The sequence below is a fragment of the Hyalella azteca genome, unplaced genomic scaffold (assembly GCF_000764305.2).
Source record: "Hyalella azteca isolate HAZT.00-mixed unplaced genomic scaffold, Hazt_2.0.2 contig175, whole genome shotgun sequence".
NCBI lineage: Eukaryota > Metazoa > Arthropoda > Malacostraca > Amphipoda > Hyalellidae > Hyalella > Hyalella azteca.
This window is the reverse complement of record NW_025930534.1, coordinates 1-18,389: the sequence shown is the minus strand read 5'-3', so window position 1 is coordinate 18,389 and position 18,389 is coordinate 1. Positions and strand designations below refer to the sequence as shown.

The 18,389-nt window shown below is 38.6% G+C and overlaps 2 protein-coding genes across 2 annotated transcripts; both read right to left on the bottom strand.

Moving 5' to 3' along the window:
• Positions 1–1,090: 1,090 nt before the first annotated feature.
• LOC108671481 (importin-5) lies at positions 1,091–12,687 on the bottom strand. The gene is made up of 11 exons (XM_047883855.1): positions 12,553–12,687; positions 9,248–9,397; positions 7,514–7,740; positions 6,938–7,040; positions 6,346–6,570; positions 5,845–6,012; positions 4,523–4,762; positions 2,681–4,207; positions 2,210–2,218; positions 2,037–2,156; positions 1,091–1,267 (listed from the first exon to the last, which is right to left on the bottom strand). Exons 1-11 carry the CDS (start codon positions 12,631–12,633, stop codon positions 1,091–1,093), a joined length of 3,027 nt encoding a protein of 1,008 aa, XP_047739811.1. The 5' UTR covers positions 12,634–12,687.
• Positions 12,688–14,578: 1,891 nt separating this feature from the next.
• LOC108671479 lies at positions 14,579–17,142 on the bottom strand (the record flags this gene model as incomplete). Its single annotated transcript, XM_018159031.2, has 2 exons — positions 14,579–16,318; positions 17,038–17,142. Coding segments are annotated over 2 exons (1,396 nt in total), but the record flags the coding sequence as incomplete, so codon positions are not given.
• Between the last annotated feature and the right edge of the window lie 1,247 nt (positions 17,143–18,389).

Sequence of the window (18,389 nt, the reverse complement as noted above, 5' to 3'; positions counted from 1 at the left end):
ATTATCTTGAAGTTCTTCAAGTTATTCACACTGCATATAATTTGCTATATTCTTAATGCGGTGCCCTGGAATAACTAGTGTGATGACAGCAATAAGACAAAAATGGTGCGACATCACACACTATGTGTCGGTTAGATCACTTACATTTGCTGCTCTCTGCCTACGGGTGGATCGGATCTTAGAGTCCATCATCAGCACCCAAGCAAGGCGGTGTAATAAATCAATTCAACTGCAGCGTAACTACAACGAAAAGATGGACACGTGTTCGCCGATGTAAGAATTGGCACAGCATAACTCCACGTAATTATAACAGCGACCATCCACGACTATCGCAGCCCTGACATTACGATATGCAGATCCAAAACTACAACAAAGCGAAGACGCTAGGACACCGCGCCACGAGCTCGAGCACTGAGTAACGGCGTCAACGGATCCTACCACTGACTATACAAGCAGGCGAAAATTCCGAACTCGGAGAGCGTGAGCCGACTGATGAATTACGAGAGTTACAGCTCGCACGGTATGCTCATGCCAACTCCTACATGAGTGGTTCCCGAACTGAGGGTAAAGTTTTGAGGGTAATGCAGGGGGTGACGAAAGAAGCAAATTAATATATGTTTACCAAGGGCAACCTGTATATATTGAGTTATATTAAATAGGGTTAAACAAGGTTAAAAAGTTTGAGAACCACGTGCGTACAACATTGAGGCTGCTCAAGTGTCTTTTGTATGTCTACATGCATTTTGCCTCGAGAGATTCAATATGAATCACAACGTACGCACAACTAACCAGGCAAGATGCCAGCGGCTGTAACTTTGTCATCAACTCGACTTCCACTCTACCACAGTTTCGATTTCATTGCTATTCAATTTTAACCTCTCCTACAACTGCTGCTGCATCACCCAACTGGACACCCATCGTACATCACACGAGTCTAGCGCGTTGTTTTGAGCTAGCCTCCGTAAAATTTAACTCTATCCCTGATATATTTTTACAGAACTCAATCCTCTCGCGCTATGTCATTGCATTCATTGGAGAAGATGAGAGCTTCTCACAGCAGCAGAAGCAGAGAGACGTGTACCACACCACACTAAGAAGCCGTTGAATCCTGAGGATTTAGGAAAATATGGATGGCATGTTGCTGTTGTTGAGACAAGTGCTGCAGGACGACAGAGAAGACGTCGGGGCTGGCCTGCAGCTGCTGCAACACCAGCACCATTCGCTCGCCTACTTCACTGCTGCGCTCGATCGCTTCTTTAATGAACGCCTGCAAATAAGGTTTATTTTCAAAAACATCGTGAACAGAGAAGTCAGTGCATTTTATGCTGGCCAAATAACTGCGAAAACTGATTGACAGGCAAAATAATCCCTTTTCAGTCAACATCCTCTTCCAACAAAACATTGTTCAATCACCATCTTATACATGATTTTAACATCTAATATCTCAATATATGTTGGTTACAATTGACTGACCTCATGTAAATAATTTTCTGAAGACTTTTTCCTATTGTGAAGCACAATAGAAAGAAGCACCTAGCAAGCCTGAGCCTGCTAGGAAATAAGCACCTTACCTCGGCCAAGAGCGTCACCGCAGGATATAGTGATTAGCTATAATAAATTCACCTCAGTGAAGAGCGTCACCTCAACATATGATGATTTAAAGACTTGTAACAATAAATAATAATTATAGGTTGTTGTTGTTGCCCCAGTCGACCGCGTCAGCCAGGCTGGTCCAGACGGGGCCGGAGCCATCCAGCCACTTGAACGGACCTTCGCCATAGGCCTAATGTTGTCTAGGGGTCTAGTTGTTTAGGTCTAGGATGTTGATGGTTGTAGGATTACTGATGCAGTTGAAAAGATGAGGCACGTCGTCCGGCAGCATCGTGCATCAGGTGGCCCAAATGAGGGCGGATGAACGATAATCAGAGGCGGCGATCCATCGTGGCCTGGGACTGCTGTGTCCCAAACAAGTACCAAGAGTACCAAGGGCAGAAGACGGCAGTGTGGACAAATGTTAATAATTATAGATGACTAACCTCGGCAAAGAGCGCGACGATGTTGGGCAGATTAGCGTTGTTGGGGCCCAGCACCAGCGGGTGGTTGGCGTCGATGAGGTCGCACAGGTAGCCGTAGACGTGAGGGGCCTCGTCCGCGTCCTCCCACACCGGCAGGAACGTGAGTAAAACTTCAGAATATGATAAAATTGTGTCAACAGCGGCTGTAATATCGAGTAAAACTTCAGAATATGGTTAAATTGTGTACAAATTTTTTCGTTTTCGTATCTCCAGCCTTTGTAGCGAGGGCCAGGAGCTAAAGAAATTACCCTGTGACCATGAATACATAACCATAGAAAACGTTTTTCATATTTCAAGGCCTTTAACGATCAGCTATCAAAAGCATTAGGCTCTGGAATAGAGCCATCAAACAGGCTACAAGGTTGACATGTTAGTGCATTAATACAAGTTAGATCAGCCCCTGTAAGAAGGATAAATTTATTCCATAAAATTTGATACCCGGAAATGTCATGATTTGAATACATCTCCAAGTTTAGGTAAGTTCTACACAAAATTTTGTATACAGCAAACAAGTCGAATTTCATTTATGACAGGATTTAAACATTACAAAACACATTTTCATTAAAATGTTTACAATTATCATGTGTTATGAACTAGCATCTGACCTGCAGGAAGTGGTCAGTGTACTTGATGCAGTTTGGCCCGCCATACTCGATGACGTCATCAAATATACACAATCCCCACTGGTGATCTGGCCAACTCCTCTCGGGGCTGAGGAGGTGCACGATGTGAGGAAGAATGGCGTCAAAGAAGGGGAAGAACTGAGAGCCGTACGCGGCGAACAAAGAATGCAGCACGTCTGACACTTTACTGAGAGCGTACGTATCCTCGTCGTCTTCATCTAAAAGCTGTTCCTCTACAACCTCGTCGTAATCTTCATCTTTTCTCTTCTCGTGTCTCTTGTTGGCGCGCTCGAAGTGGTTAGTGAGGACTTTATCCAGCATTTTGACGAGCTCGGTAGTTTGTTCCTCAGACAGACACCCCGAGCCTAGAACCTCAATACACTTGGCCATGGAGTACATGTGCTCGCTGAGAACTTCATTTTCTGGTTCTGTTTCAATTGCTTTTAGAAGTTCAGGGCAAATGAAACTCCACATTTCTTGCAAATACAGCGCCCCCTTTATCCTGGCGCACTCGAGCAGGTAAGGCAGTGACTCAGCAGCAGCAGTTCGGACTCCGTCATGGAAATAGAATTTTAGCATTGGGACCATAAGCTTAACAACTTCTTCAGTGTAGTCTGCAAAAGCGTCTTTCAACTCACGAGCGTAACACACGAGCATCTGACAAGCTGTAGCCTTTTCCTCAAGACCGGCCGTACGAATACCGAAGTTTTGTTGTTCTCCAATAGAAACAAACTGCCAGTCATCCTCATTGTCGACGGTGTTCATATCTTCGTTGTCAAGCAAAGCAACTTCAGGCTTGAGAGAAGCCGTCTTCAGTACAGGGCCCATCACAAGAGGCAGGTAAGGTTCAAATCTCTTGCCCATAATCTTGCAAACTCTAGCCCACGCTGAGATAAGATAAGACACCTGTGGGTCATCATCACTCATTTCATCTTGGTTTGTCTGAGCTTTCAAAAGAAGATCCATCATCTTGCCGGCGTCAGTCATGAACTTGTCAGGCCCCACGGCCAGCCCTATCAAAGACACGCACTCGATTGTCTTGCCCCGAAGCATCCTCAGCTCCTGAGAGTTGGCGTTCTCAATAATGTACATGAGGCAAGGCATGAACTTGTCGTAATACTGCAAGAAGTTCTCCTCTGCAGTGTCCGCCACAGAAGCGATGGTGGTCACCACTTGCTCAAGAACGAGTTTGGTTCCTTTTTCCATGAGCTCTGTGAACTTTGCCTCCAGGATTCTCTCAAGCTGGCCTATGATAGTTGGCAGGTATGTAGTCAAGATATTCTTAGGGCAGACTTCAGAAAAGTTAACGAGTGCGGCGCCTGCGTGAGCCTGAACGCGGGGGTTGGCAGCGTCCTCCATGACGGCCAGCAAGCCAGGCACGACCATTTCATGGAACTTCTTTTGGAATGTCGGTGCAAAGTCAGTGGCCATTTGGCCGATGGCGTTACACGCCGCAAACCGAACGCGGGGGTGTGAGTCGCGCAAGAAAACGATGATGGCGTCCATAATCTGTTGAAAAGAAGTGCGGATTACAACAAATCTTACTCATAACTTCGAGTGTACGAGAATAGAATTTTATGCACATGTAAATAATAATTACAGCCACATTATCACTTGTGATAAAATTCTATTTTGTCAAAATAATTGCGTATGAAAAATCAAGCATTAAAACTAACGTTGAACAAAGAGAAACTTCGACAAACAAGAAAGTAACAACCAATAAAAACTTTATTCAAACTTTTGAAGCTCAAACTATCAAAGTTCTTCAAATTCCTTAACACAGAAGGAACAACCGACTAGAGGCAACATGGTATAAGAACCTACCTGAGGCAGCATGGCCTCCATCTGCTTATGGCAGCCCTCGCCCACTGCCGAGATGGCCATAAGGGCAGCGTGACGATGCTTCCAGTCTTGGCTGTTGAGCATCTGCGAGAGGGCGGAGTTGATGTGTGGGAGCACCGTCTTGCCCCCCAGACCACAAGCCAGCCTGTCCAGTGATGACTCGGCCACTACGCTCGAGCTGTCGTTGTCTTCCTCCAATAGTTCATCACTCACACTCCAGTCCTGGGAAGAATGGTTAAGTGAGGTTATGTTTTTTATCATTGAGACAATGGTTTCCAATAGTTCATCGCGCACACTCCAGTCCTGGGAGGAATGGTTAAGTGAGGTTATGTTTTAATCATTGAGACAATGGATTCTAATAGTTCATCGCTCACACTCCAGTCCGGGGAGGAATGGTTAAGTTAGGTTTTGTTTTAATCATTGAGACAATGGTTTCCAATAGTTCATCGCTCACACTCCAGTCCTGGGAGGAATGGTTAAGTGAGGTTATGTTTTAATCATTGAGACAATGGTTAAGATAAAAATTCGGGACGTTTATTTAGTTTTTGTCAGTCTTGTGGGTTATGGCTTCCTGAGATATCACATGTTTATGATTAGCAGTTAGGGGTTATCTATGCAAAAACAGAGAGCATGCAGCAAACAATTGGCATTAATATGCATTAGATACAAAGAAACAACAGATTAAGTAAAAATATTAAGAACAGTTGAATAATCGAAATATGAAACAAAACACAGGACTTCAATAGTATATGCAATGGTTAGGTAACAACTGACGAAAGAGTGAAAAAAAAAACAGTGTATACAGAACTGGATGCAAAAATACTGAACGGCATCTAATAAACAAGCACTGAAAAATATCATCTGCCTAAGCACAAAAATCTCACGGAATTTTTTGCGCCGGACCCACCACTCGTAGCTTCAAGTATTTGGTCAGTTGAGGACATCATTTAATTAAGTGAGACCTACCCTGATCAGCTGATCAGACACCACACTACCGAATTTAGCTACAACTAAATCACAACTTGCATTGTACAATGAATCGCCACTTGCACTTTACAATAAACTCGTACATGATATCATAAAGAGTATCAATCAAAGCTCGATGAATACACATATGTAAAGAATTTCACTGCCTCGTATATGTAAGGTTAATATATTTCAAAATTTCATGAATGCAAGGCTGGATGAATCGCTTCATTCCCTAATGCATACATAGTATCATCATCAATCTACAAATGAAGCACTATACAAAGCACCATACTGTAAATCCGATATAAAGCAGCACAAAGTACAATATAAACCACCTCTTCGTCTTCAAGGTCCGTCATCATGTTGAGGACGTGGGGGATGAGCTGGGCGAGGTACTTGCCAGACACCTTGCGCACCATGCCAGGTGCTGTCTCGGCCAGCGTCACCACCACCTCCAGCAGCAGGTGCCGGAACGCCTCAGGGATGTTGTCATCTGGTAGCACCTGGCAAACACGAACCATTGAAGCTTAAGAGTGTCACATTTCAATACTTGTTTGCAGTTAAAGTGCCTTCATTAGGAGATCATATATATAAATTTTTAATGAAACTGATGGTTCATGTTATATTAAAACGTTACGACACCTCATTGGCGGCTGCCTTTATAGAATATCAACAAAAATATATCAGACGAGTAAGTTGATGTATGGGTCTGAACTGCATACCTTGACCGTGAGTTGAAGTATGGGTTCGAACTGCTTACCTTGACCGTGAGTGGAAGTATGGGTTTGAACTGCTTACCTTGACCGTGAGTTGAAGCATGGGTTTGAGCTGCTTACCTTGACCGTGAGTTGAAGTATGGGTTCGAGCTGAGGTCTGAGGTATTTAGGACAAGTCTCAGCCACATCAACAAGGCTCTTAAGCAGCGCATCATCATCGCCCTGTTCGATGGAGGCCGCGATGATGTTTAGCATCGGCGGGAGGAGATCAGCAAAGCCCTTGTGGATGGTGGCTTCGCTGTCGTGTAGCAGCAGGAACGATGACGTCGCCTTCACTGCCAGCGCCTGAACAATACAAATACATACGTCATGTGTGCATAAAAACTCTAGCAATAAATGTGTATCAAGATGAAATTTCTCTACCAAGTTTACTCATAGACGCCGAATTAAACCAAGATGAATGATGGTGTGAGGGCAAAATTACTTCAGAAAGTTTCTGAATGGCAATTAATAATGAGGAAGAGCCATGAAAATGCTGGTAAGATACATGATTAAATTTAAATTCAATAATCAATATCGACTGATTTTACAGTCGCCCATTATTTGATTGCACTTTTTGAAGTTTATTCAAAAATTAAGTAGATAATGTTGCATCATAGATTCAACAATGAAGATAACAAAAACAAGCAAATAGAGTATTTAGATTATTTACTTGGACGGTGGGGTTGGCGGTGTCGTTGAGGGAGGAGAGCAGCATGGTGCGTATCATGCCCAGATGTTGAGCCTGCTGGTTACCAAATGTTCCAGGCACCAAACTGCACAAATATTTCATTGATTAAGATCTAAAATTTTCTAGCACAAACGTAGTAGATGATTATTTGAAGGCGACTAGATAAAGACTGTACTGAAAAATGAGATTTTGAACATTCTATCAATAATCTAGTGCTAGAAAACATAGGTCACTGGACAACCAGTACTGAACGACAGAACTCTGATTACGTAATTAGTTATCAAAATGTCTTAGCCAATTGTTTTAGAACCAGTGTTAGGTAGTTACAATATAGATGTGATCAATAATCAAAATCAAGCAGCAGTTCAGTGTCTAATGAATACTAAACAGTAGAGCTTTTGACCCTCACCTAGACCATTATGACAACAGCAATTATAACCTGTAATCTGTGGAGGTTTAGAGAGAAGTGAAAAGGCATATTCTGGTTGTGTTTAGAAGTAAGAACACGATAATGCTTGGAATATTATACGATAGTTTAAAATAGTACAAAAAACTCACCTGAAGAGCGTGAGGGCGACCTCCTTGTGATGGACCTGGTTGCTGTTGGCGCTCTCAAAAAGGAAATGCAGGAACTCAGGCCAGAGATTGTTGCCTTCCTCGTCAAGCAGGGCGTGCGCGAGCTCGCTGATGACGTCACACATCTTCTTACGCAGCTGTGGGTTGCCTTCTTGCAGCACTCCTGCCAGCAGCTGGCCTCTGATGCTCGTCTGGGCATGGGGCGGCAGCTGCACAAACAAGAACAAGAAGTTAATCATCTCGTAATTTTGCCCATGAAAAAAAAAAATTGCAATAATTGAAGATCTAACAACCGTATTCAAGTGAATACAACTGTCTCGTCTGGGCATGAGATGGCAGCTGCAGGTATAGAAAATAAGACATTTTTTTTACTTGCAGGAAAACCTTGACAATAATTATTGAAGAGCTATTAGCGAATATTGCTATACAAGAAACTCCAAGCCAAAAAAAAAAAAAAAGCCAAGTGAAGGCCGTCAGTGCTGGCGTTGGCAGCAGTCCTTCCCTTCAACCAAACCTCACACACCTAATATCAGCTTAGTAGTTAATTGCTATGCACATTCTTCATTTTCTACTGTTTACTTCATCTCTTGCCATTCCGTGCCACTTCTTGGTTTTTCCCACACTTACCTACAGCACCGCACCAGCAAAAAGCAGTACTTATAGAAACATAAGCAGTAAGGAGTCCTTATAATCTGAAGTGACAAGACAGCATACACGTAGAATAATTGCTAATCTAGCAATTAGTTCCATAATAAAATACCACAAATGAGGCCAACACAAGCAGAAACTCAAGAAATTCACCAGAAACTGTCACAACATTGCAACTGATAACATGTTATAATATTATAATAACATGTTATAATATTTCATCAATGTTATTTTGCTTAATGAGCATTGCAACCAGAATTCATATGCTTTTATCTGTTCCATTTGTAATTTGGAGAGTATGTATATGCATTCAATATCAATGTAAATAGTAATAAATAACATAAAAACAGAGAAGGTAACCTGTTTGTCACTTCAAGTTTGCACACTAAACATTTTGCTTAGCATTTCTTTAACATACACAATCCAGTGTTTACAGTAACAGAATGGTCTAAAATATTGTATATGAGACAAAAAAAAAAAAATACATGAAAAATTGAGTTTCCAATATTAAAATAAAAAACTCTCATGAATTGATTGTAACTTTCAAGCCACTCAAGATTTTATCATAACAGGAAATTGATAGTGTTGGACACAATATCAAATGAATTTCTTCAAATGTAATCACCAACATCAGGCATTAAGGATTGATTACCAACGATCTTTAAATATCAAATTGAACAAAATTACAAGAAAATCACCATTTTTCAATTCAAATGATACCAGGCACCACCAAATTAATCCAACTGAGGATATTTTCAATTAAAAATTCTCTCTTAATCAGCTAATAAAACAATCCCTAATCTTAGTTTGAATAATCATACATTGGAAAAGATCACTTACCATAACAATAATATACATTCTCTTAATACCAATAATGCTACCTTGGGAAATGATATCAATAATGTAATAATACAATATAATCTTATATGATAACATAAAATTATCCTAATGTCAATGTTACTCTGTAAATATCTGTAATTATGATAACATAAAATAATACTGATATCAACAATGTTACCTTGGAATATCTATAATAACATAAAATAATCCTAATATTAACAATATTACCTTGGGAAAGACTTCATCAAAGCTGGAGGAGAGGAAGCGACGTAGCAGGACAGCTGCCATGGACCGCAGCTCCTCGCCCAGGCTCTCCTCAAACAAAGCCCCCAGCAGCAGCTGGAGCTTCGTGTCTGAGCTCACCGTGTCATATGTGTCCTGCAAGCCAATGTTCAATATAAATAAATTGCACGCACTTTAGATTTTAAAATAACATTCAAATTATACACCATTCAAAATGCACTTTAAATTGTATTGAGTTTGAAATACAATTCATATTTTACAATTTAAAACAAATTGAATTGTACACACTTCATAGTTTGAAATAAAATTCTATTGAGTTTAAAATATAATCCCAACTGTATAAAGTATAAATTTAATTCAAATTGTGATTAGTTCAAAATTTAATTCAAATAGTATACAATTGTTCAAAATTTAACTCAAATAGTAAACAATTTAAAATTGAAACTATATATACAGCTGCCCTAACATGGCCTCCTGAAAAAAGACCTCCAGTAGCAGCCAAGCATAAATTTGACATGCCACAGAGTAAGGTTGATTAAAATAAATTGAAAAATTATTGGCAATCATTACTAAATAATAATTCACTGTAAAATTGTAGCTTAATATAAAATTGTACACAAGTGACAATTTGGCAAAATAACTTATTAAAACAAGAGAATCTCTCACAAGGTAATCTGAATACAACAGCATAGGAAGCTTTATGAATGAAAAACCACATGGATCAAAGTAGAGGCAAATGGCAGCAAACTTGAAAGGTTTTTACAGAAATTAGTAAATCAAATGAGTGATATTTCTTGAATTATAGTGCCTGTCACTCCACCCTTTTCTGCTAAATACATTTTTATACTGCAAAAAATGAAGTAATATCAATAATTCATTTATATCAGCACATGGAATTGATATACGTAGTAAAGAAGTGACGTAGAAGAGTCACTTGACCTGACTTGCAAAATAACCTAATGTTATGACATGATTTTTTAAATGTTGATTTATGTGGATTGTGGAATAAGGTAAGGAAGCATTCAAAACATGTGTCAGATGCACCAAGGCTCTGCTGTGGCAGCCTGCCATGTGTGGATGACAGCTGTGAGGTGTGCAGGTGTTGTCAAAAAGCTTACAACTCAATGCCCCACACATCTAATTCTAGCAGGTACACAAGCTCAAGAAATGCTCACTTCATATATCAACAGTTATGCTAGAAAAGCTTCAAAGAAGCAGAATTTCATTTAAAATGTTACATAATATACTTTTATATATATTATATATTACTACATTTATATATTACTATATAATAGTAATATATAGTAATATTTGTTGTTGATAGTATTCATCACTTTTTAAAATTTAAAGTGACAAATTTTCTTATTAAAAAAAATTGCACAATGCACATACCCAACTGCTACCATGTTTTATGCTATGCTATAAGCCTAAGGCCAGCCCATTTTTGAAATTTGGTCAGAAACCATCAGAGACAAAAATCATCACGTAGGTATGTGCACAAACTATGCTCAAATGTAAACAATGCTGTCAAAATGGTGGACAGACACTTTCCACCTTGGCACGAGTAAGGTATTTAATTTTAACAGTCCCGCCCAAATGTTAGTTAATTTTATTGACTTATGTTTGGAAACAAACTAAAAAAAAACTTGAACTATGACAACACCATCGTGTTACTTAAGAAATTTCTATGAATTACTTGCTTCACTTGGATGTGCAAAGGGCAACACTTTATGCTAAAAATAAACCTTGATATCAGATTTACAAATTGATGAATGATAATCTCAGTCTCTCAGATCAAGATTACAGTTCTTATAGCATGCTTTCAAAATTTCAGAGCTCTGCAGCTATTTCAACAGTGATTTCTACTATTGCGGAAATGCATGGTAGCACTGCAGTTCATGAGCTGGTACTGGTAGTGTTTTGGTTCATTTCAAAAAGTTTAAGAGTTTATTGCAAATAATTGATTCACCAGGACAATTTTACTACTAGAAAAAACTGTTTCATGAAATTGTTTACTTGCACCTAGCCCCTGATCTACTTACTAGTGTAATTAGTCAAGTGCTACTGCCAGCCAGTCTAGCCCTAGGCTAGGGATGGCAATGCAATGCCCAATGCCAATGGCAATCATCATTTATTATCATTATTCAAAGTTCATTATTATCATTTATTGTTATCTATTACATATAATTTTTTCATAATTTCCTCATCAATTTCTCAGAATTTTTTTCGCTATCATTTACCTACCATTGATCTTTCATCTAATGAATGCATCAATGAACCCACCTGCATCACTCATTCTTCAATCATCCCTCATTTATTCATTCATTCACTTATTCATCATTCATTCACCATTCATATATCATTTATTGATCATGTAATTTTGTATTTGTCACTACTCACTAATTATAGCTAATTTATTTATAAATTATTTATCAAAATGAAATTTATTCTGTTCAATTTTGCCTTCTGGAGTGAGTTCTGGTCAATTTATACAATTCATATCTGGTGCTAAAAATGGTGAAAATGGTGTTAATTGAAAATGGTGTAGCCAATGTTAATTTCCTAATTTTATTCTTTCAGTTTCAGCTGTCTAATTTTCATTAAGTGACAAAAAAATTTTTTGCACATACTGTACCAAAAAATGCCTTATACCTAAATGATTTTTAAAGACTTAGGCCTAGCTGAATTCTTTTTATAAATATAACAAAAATTGCACATTTGTTTGTACCTATATACTAACTATATTTTGTAGTTTGTACAAATGATTTATTGGAAATCCTGCCTCATATTCCAGCAAATTAAAGCAACAATGAGCAATTCATGCAGTCATGCACAACAATCAACATAAACATTACAATTTACAAGGACCAAAATTATTTTTCAGTCAAAGAATTCTGATTCAGAATCTAACTACCCTAATAACTCCAACGCAATTTATTCGCATTAGAACATTTTAAAGCATTGCTGCAGATTGGCTGTTGAGGAGTGAGGACTTCCACGGCGCCGGCGGTACCTAATACTAATAGTAATAGGTACCAAGATTTGGGCTAGAATTAAAGACAAATCCATCAATAACATATTCATGCATTTCTTAAAAATTTAATAGACAAATTTTAGACTTCGAACAAAAAACTATGCCAGGAACGCCTAAACAGTATTGAAGTTGTTCAACAATCCAATGAAACCACGTTGCAACTTCATTAGAAATCGAGTATGCCGAAAATCGAAATACCTTATCTCAATCATTGTAATTTACAACAAGATGGAGCAACAATATAAATATCTCATACCTCTGCTTGTTTCCGGATTTCATTATCAGGGCTTAAAAGCCCATTTAATAGCTGACGGAACTGTTCTTCGTCACCCGCCATTTCTAGCCCGCACACTCTCCAAAACACATGTGAGTTGCTGAGACTTGTTCCAGTAATACCGACACCAGGTTACGCGGGTCTAAAGAACATTTTGTTCTTTAAAATTTAATAGACATGTTTACAACAACTAAGAATGACAGAGAATTCTTCTCTTTATTATCTTTAAAAGGAATATGTCTCAATGAGATTACACATCAACGATTTGCATTCTTAGTTAGGTTTATGCTTATAATGTTTGCTCAAAATAATGACATCATGAGCTGTGAAATGTCAAAATGCTAGTCCAAAATTTGGCCTATAATTTTTTTAGTAGAAAGCTCAATTCGATTCGATTATTAATTTCCTTTTAACATTGGTAAAATTTTTTATAACCCTTGAGGCTTGTCCAGATGCAGCAAGTGTCATTTTATTTGTTATTAAATCTATACCTTACAATATATTTTGATGAATTGAGAATGTGCCAGATAAATGACCACATAAGTGCTGGACCGGTGAATACATTAATGAATAAGTCAATATTCATAAGTTCAGTCAATAATATTAGGATATTGGTTCAGTCTATAATATTAGGAATGAGAGAAGCGTCGTTGTCATTGCGTAAAATATGGCCGATATGTTTTGTTCCCTCAGAAAATGTATCAAATATTTGATCGGAATATTTTTAATTGAATCTGGTCTGAGCAACACAATCTTCTTTACTAACCTTGGAAAAGTTATCTCTGATATGTAAATTGAATTCATTGTATTATAGCCAACATCTGAGCAATGTGTAGAAACTTTCGGCAGCGCAACGCCTTTTTAGCGCATTTTCTCATTTATGGAAAAAATGCACTATTGTGCTCGCCATGTCCGTCTGTCTGTCTGTCCGTCCGTCCGTGACCTCAAGTTTTCGTCGACGAGAAAATGCGCTCTTTGTCACTCACTGCAGTGAGTACTGAGTTATATATATTTTTTTCTTTCCAGTTGTTGAACAAACATGTGTAATGCTAGCCTCTTTATTAATATTATTTTCATACATTCAGGTGAGACTGAAGGCCTTAGGAGAGGGCAATTACGTGACCGAAACATTCGCTGGATTCTATTCGGTTTTCAAGTAAAGGCGTGGTAGCGGTCCACGGTTATTTACGGTCCACGAATAATAAAATGCAACGACAGGTCAATGAGCCTTAATTATTGATGACAATGATATTTTGCGCACTAAGCAGGAACGATAAATACTGAAAAAAAACTAGCAAGATGTAGTTTTGATGTTTACTTATTCTTTGTTTCCATATATTCTTGGTGTAACGTACTCTGTAATTTGTAAATATTGTAAAAAGTTCAGACATTTCAATGAATTCTATGAAGAACTCACATGGATAACCATAAATCAAACATGGGAGTTTCCACACATTACTAAAATAGGAAAATGTTTTTACGAATACAAATTAAGTTCATCGGCAAGTTAAAATTACTTAATCGACAGATTGAGAAAACCGCAAGCAGTCATTCATTTAGTTTAAATTTCATATCCTCACTAATTAAATTAATTTATTCACGTCATAATTATGTTAATTTATTCATGCAATGTCGATTATAGAATTTTAATTATTCATTATTTTCTCATAAAGTCAGTCTTTGGGCAATAATGGTGAAGAAAAGCAAATATATATACCATATAAAGAGACGACAAAGACAGACAAACAGTAAAATAAGCGAAGAATGGACATGTAAAAGTTAAAGAGTTAATAAATTGAATATTAATTGAATAGTTTATAATAATATAGCGGTTTAAGCGTTTATTAGGCCATAGGCCTGTCGCCGATTCTTCGCATCGCGGAACATCCACAGCTTGTTGTGGTCTTGAACTCGCAACTAACTGCTACAATTTTGCTTTGCTTAACCGCCCTGCCTCCTCGCCGATTCTGACCAGAAACTGGCGCACAGAGCTGGGATCGAACCCGCGCCTCTCTGCTCCAATCTTGGTACTCTAAACTGTAACCACTGGGCAACCTGGTGAATACACCTTGTTTAGGCAAGAAAACGATGGATACTTTTAATGGATCATCTATACAAAGTCTTTGCTTCTATCGACGGAATCGTTTTCTCATTCAGTTCATCTAAAACCGATAAATTTAAGTAATTGTAATCAAAGGATATTGTGCGTATCTAACATTTGCTTTGTGTTAAGGAACTCAGATACTTTGAGAAAATGATCGTCACATTGCGAACCATAATAAAATAGCTTCAGGATATGGAGAAAAATCAAGATAGTATTTTTTTGCGGTGACAGAACTGAATGTTTCTGACACATATTTGCGAAAATTATTCTGCAAGTTCACGCACGACAACAGTATCAACATTTTTTGTGTGAGTTCACGACAACAATCACAAAACTAACACAATATCTTATTTCTAGAAGTACTTTTTACGCTTAACATCAACAACGCCTCGGATGAGCTTCATCCATTCGTTCTTGGTGGAGACATCCTTGGCCTTGAAATGAAGCTTTCCATCCGAAACTTTCGAGTCGATGGTCATTTCAAAATCGGTAGCAGACTCCTTGGGCGTAGAAATCGTTGATATTTTGTCAGTGAGCACATGCGTAATGTAGCAATCATCAGAAGTTGCAACAATTAACATGTCGGTAGTGAGCACCAAGTTCGCCTGTTCCTTGTTTTTCCTGATGAATTTCAAGTTGCCCTGATGAACGAACTTGCCGCAGGTCAGAGGATTGAATTTATCTTGATCAATTTTGATCAAAACACGTCGGTCAGCGATTAGTTTTAACGCTGCGTCGATGGCAGTTAAAACGTCACGTTTTTTAATTTCTTCTTCCATTGCGCCGCCATCGCTGGTCCTGACATAATTCCTTATGGCGCTAAGACGCGTCAAGATGGCCAGTGCTACCTTGAACGATTTCTGCCCGTAATACGACACGTGGTTGAAACATTCTGCATGTGCTGTGAAAATTTTCAAATTTTCAGTTAGATACGCGATAAAACGGCCGAAATTGTTGGCATCCAAAATGGAAAGGAGTTCAGCATGCAGCTCCTCAATGTCTTCCATGTCGGACCTAATCTCGTCGGGCCACGGCGTGCGTTTCTTCGTCGCTCTCAGTTCGGCCACGAATGTCTTCTCGTCGTCGATCATCTTGGCTTTCTCAGCACTGATTATCATCGATGAAAGGTCAGTCGAAGGATCTTCGTAGACACACGGAAAATCAGAAGCAGGATTACCAGAACCTGAGTCGAGGGACCCAAGAAATGCGCTTGTGAAGGAATCTGGTTCAATGCCGGGTTCATAAAGACTATCACCCGCAGTCAAGTCGTCTGGACCAGAGTTTGTCCTCACACCTCCATCTTGAAAAAAGACGCCAGTGTTCATGTTCAAATAATATCCTGAACTCTTGTTGACTGGACTAGGAGTCTTGGTCGAACTATTCCTGAGTACAGGTTCTGTTTCAGCTGCAGGAGGAGGCAATTTTTGCAGCAAGTCAAGCATCTCAAGTAGCGTCTGTGCCTGGCGTTTGGAAGGGAGTTTCAGCGATACTATAATACGACTTTTGCTTCCCGTCACAAACAGTTTCCTGAATTTCTCGAACGATGCAAGAAAGATGAGATGGCAGCCATTCTCGTCAGGGATGCCCATTGAATCCAGGCTCCTCGCCTCCAGCTGAACCAGCTCTTCGGAACCAAGTGACACCCTGCATGAGTATAACACGCTTCAACATGAGCATAACACGCTGTAACATGAGTATAACATGATGTAAAATGAGGGTAATACGCTGTGATGCACTGTTACATGATTATAACACGCAGTAAATTAGGAGTAACAAGCTGCAACATAAGTGTAACAACATGTACCATCAATGTGAGAAGTAAAACTCCGTATTATGAATATGTACCTGCGTTGCAGGTACATATTCACCCGCAGACATGTAAGTCATCGAGAACTGCACATGTGCATTTTCGACGTTTTATTTAATTTAAAAGAGCTACATAGTCTATATCTAACAATTATAGTTGTCATTCTATTTTTAAATATTCTACTGCGCTTGTTATCGTCAATAAAGACACACGCACTAACGAAATTTAGATACGGGCCGGAAAATCGTATAGAAGATTATGATCAGAAGCTGATTTCGATTAGGTGGCCGAGCAGACCCAGAATAACTCTTAGCCGAGTGTAGTGACTCTTGGGCAGAATATATTATACTAGACTATTCTCAGGGGTATAACAAACAACTACAAACAAACTATGCAAAATAATCAGTTTTCATCACGGTTGCGGGAGGAGGGGGGGGGGGAGGTTGGGCAGAATATATTATACTAGAATATTCTCAGGGTATAACAAACACCTACAAACATACTATAATAAAGTTATAATTTTTCATAACGATAGCGGGGGGGGGGGAGGACGTACGTAAATGTGGGGGTCGCTGCCCCGCCCACAGTTGCCGTCACTGATGAGTGGGCGAACCGCCGCCCCCCCGTGACGTCACGTCCACCGTCTGGGACGCTGGCCAGTCTGGGCGGGAGAGTGTTGTGTGTAATATAATATAATAAAATGTAATATAATATAATATAACATAATATAATATATTATAATATAATATTATATAATGCAATATAATATACGAGTAACTGGAATCATATATACCTTACTAATATACTACAGCTTAGCACTCTATACGCTGTCATTCTACTACTAGAGCCCTATATTCTGTACCGTGGGAAATAAAGACATGTTTAATTAGAATTAAATGCAATTCAAATAAGAAAAATTAAAAAAATTAAAATTTTAATGCAATCTCAGCGAGTACGAATATTGGTCTAGTTAGGCCAATATTGAAAACTAATATTGAAAAACTACTTGTTCTTCAAGACAAGTGTTGTTGAAAACAAGAGCCCAATTCTTTTTGAAAGTTTTCGTACAGCTCTTCTCAATTGGACAAAATATACTTTTTTACAACTATAAAAGGACTTATAATAATTAATGTGAAAACACATATGTCAACAAACATGAGCATTTGAACACGGTCATATGCTATTATATATTTTCTTGTTCGTTTGTTAGAACCTCGGCCGGTAAATACATGAATAGTTATAGGGGCTGTTTGGGAGCCTTTCGATGAATAAATTTTGAATTTTTGAAAGGCATTTCAAAACGAGAGAAGAATGTTGGTTCGGAAGTTGAAATTATTTTATTATAAAGATACGGTGCATGTTTTTAATTGAAATGATACATTTTTTAGTTTCGTTGTTAGAAACAAGTGTTAGATTAGACTTCTGTGTAAAATGCGGATTTGAACTGGTCTGTCCTTGGAGATATTCATAGCGATGAATATAATTCATATTCATATTTGTTATTAATAGCGATTATAATTCCCTAAGAATGCCGTGTAAAGCTGCTTATTAGATATAAACGTGAAATAACATGTACTAGATAAACACTATCAGTAACTAGCGATAACAAATACTATGAGGGAAATCAAACTAAATTATTTCTTTCCTAAGTGGCTAAACTTTGAACTGTTGAAAATATATGACGGACATACATCACAACATGAGCATTCATCACGTCACCCTCATTCATCACGACACCCTCATTCATCATCACACTCGCATTCTTCACGACACCCTCATTCATCATCACACTCGCATTCATCACGACCTTCATTCATCACTACACCCTCATTCATCACAACTCTCGCATTTATCACGACACCCTCATTCATCATCACACTCGCATTCATCACGACCTTCATTCATCAC

Excerpts from the sequence above, each read along its gene's own strand:
- LOC108671481 (XM_047883855.1), bottom strand. The coding sequence starts at position 12,633 with ATGGCGGGTGACGAAGAACAGTTCCGTCAGCTATTAAATGGGCTTTTA. Across the intron at positions 9,398-12,552 it reads AAATCCGGAAACAAGCAGAG|GACACATATGACACGGTGAG; the intron begins GTATGAGATATT and ends ATTGGCTTGCAG. Across the intron at positions 7,041-7,513 it reads GTCGCCCTCACGCTCTTCAG|TTTGGTGCCTGGAACATTTG; the intron begins GTGAGTTTTTTG and ends ATATTTGTGCAG.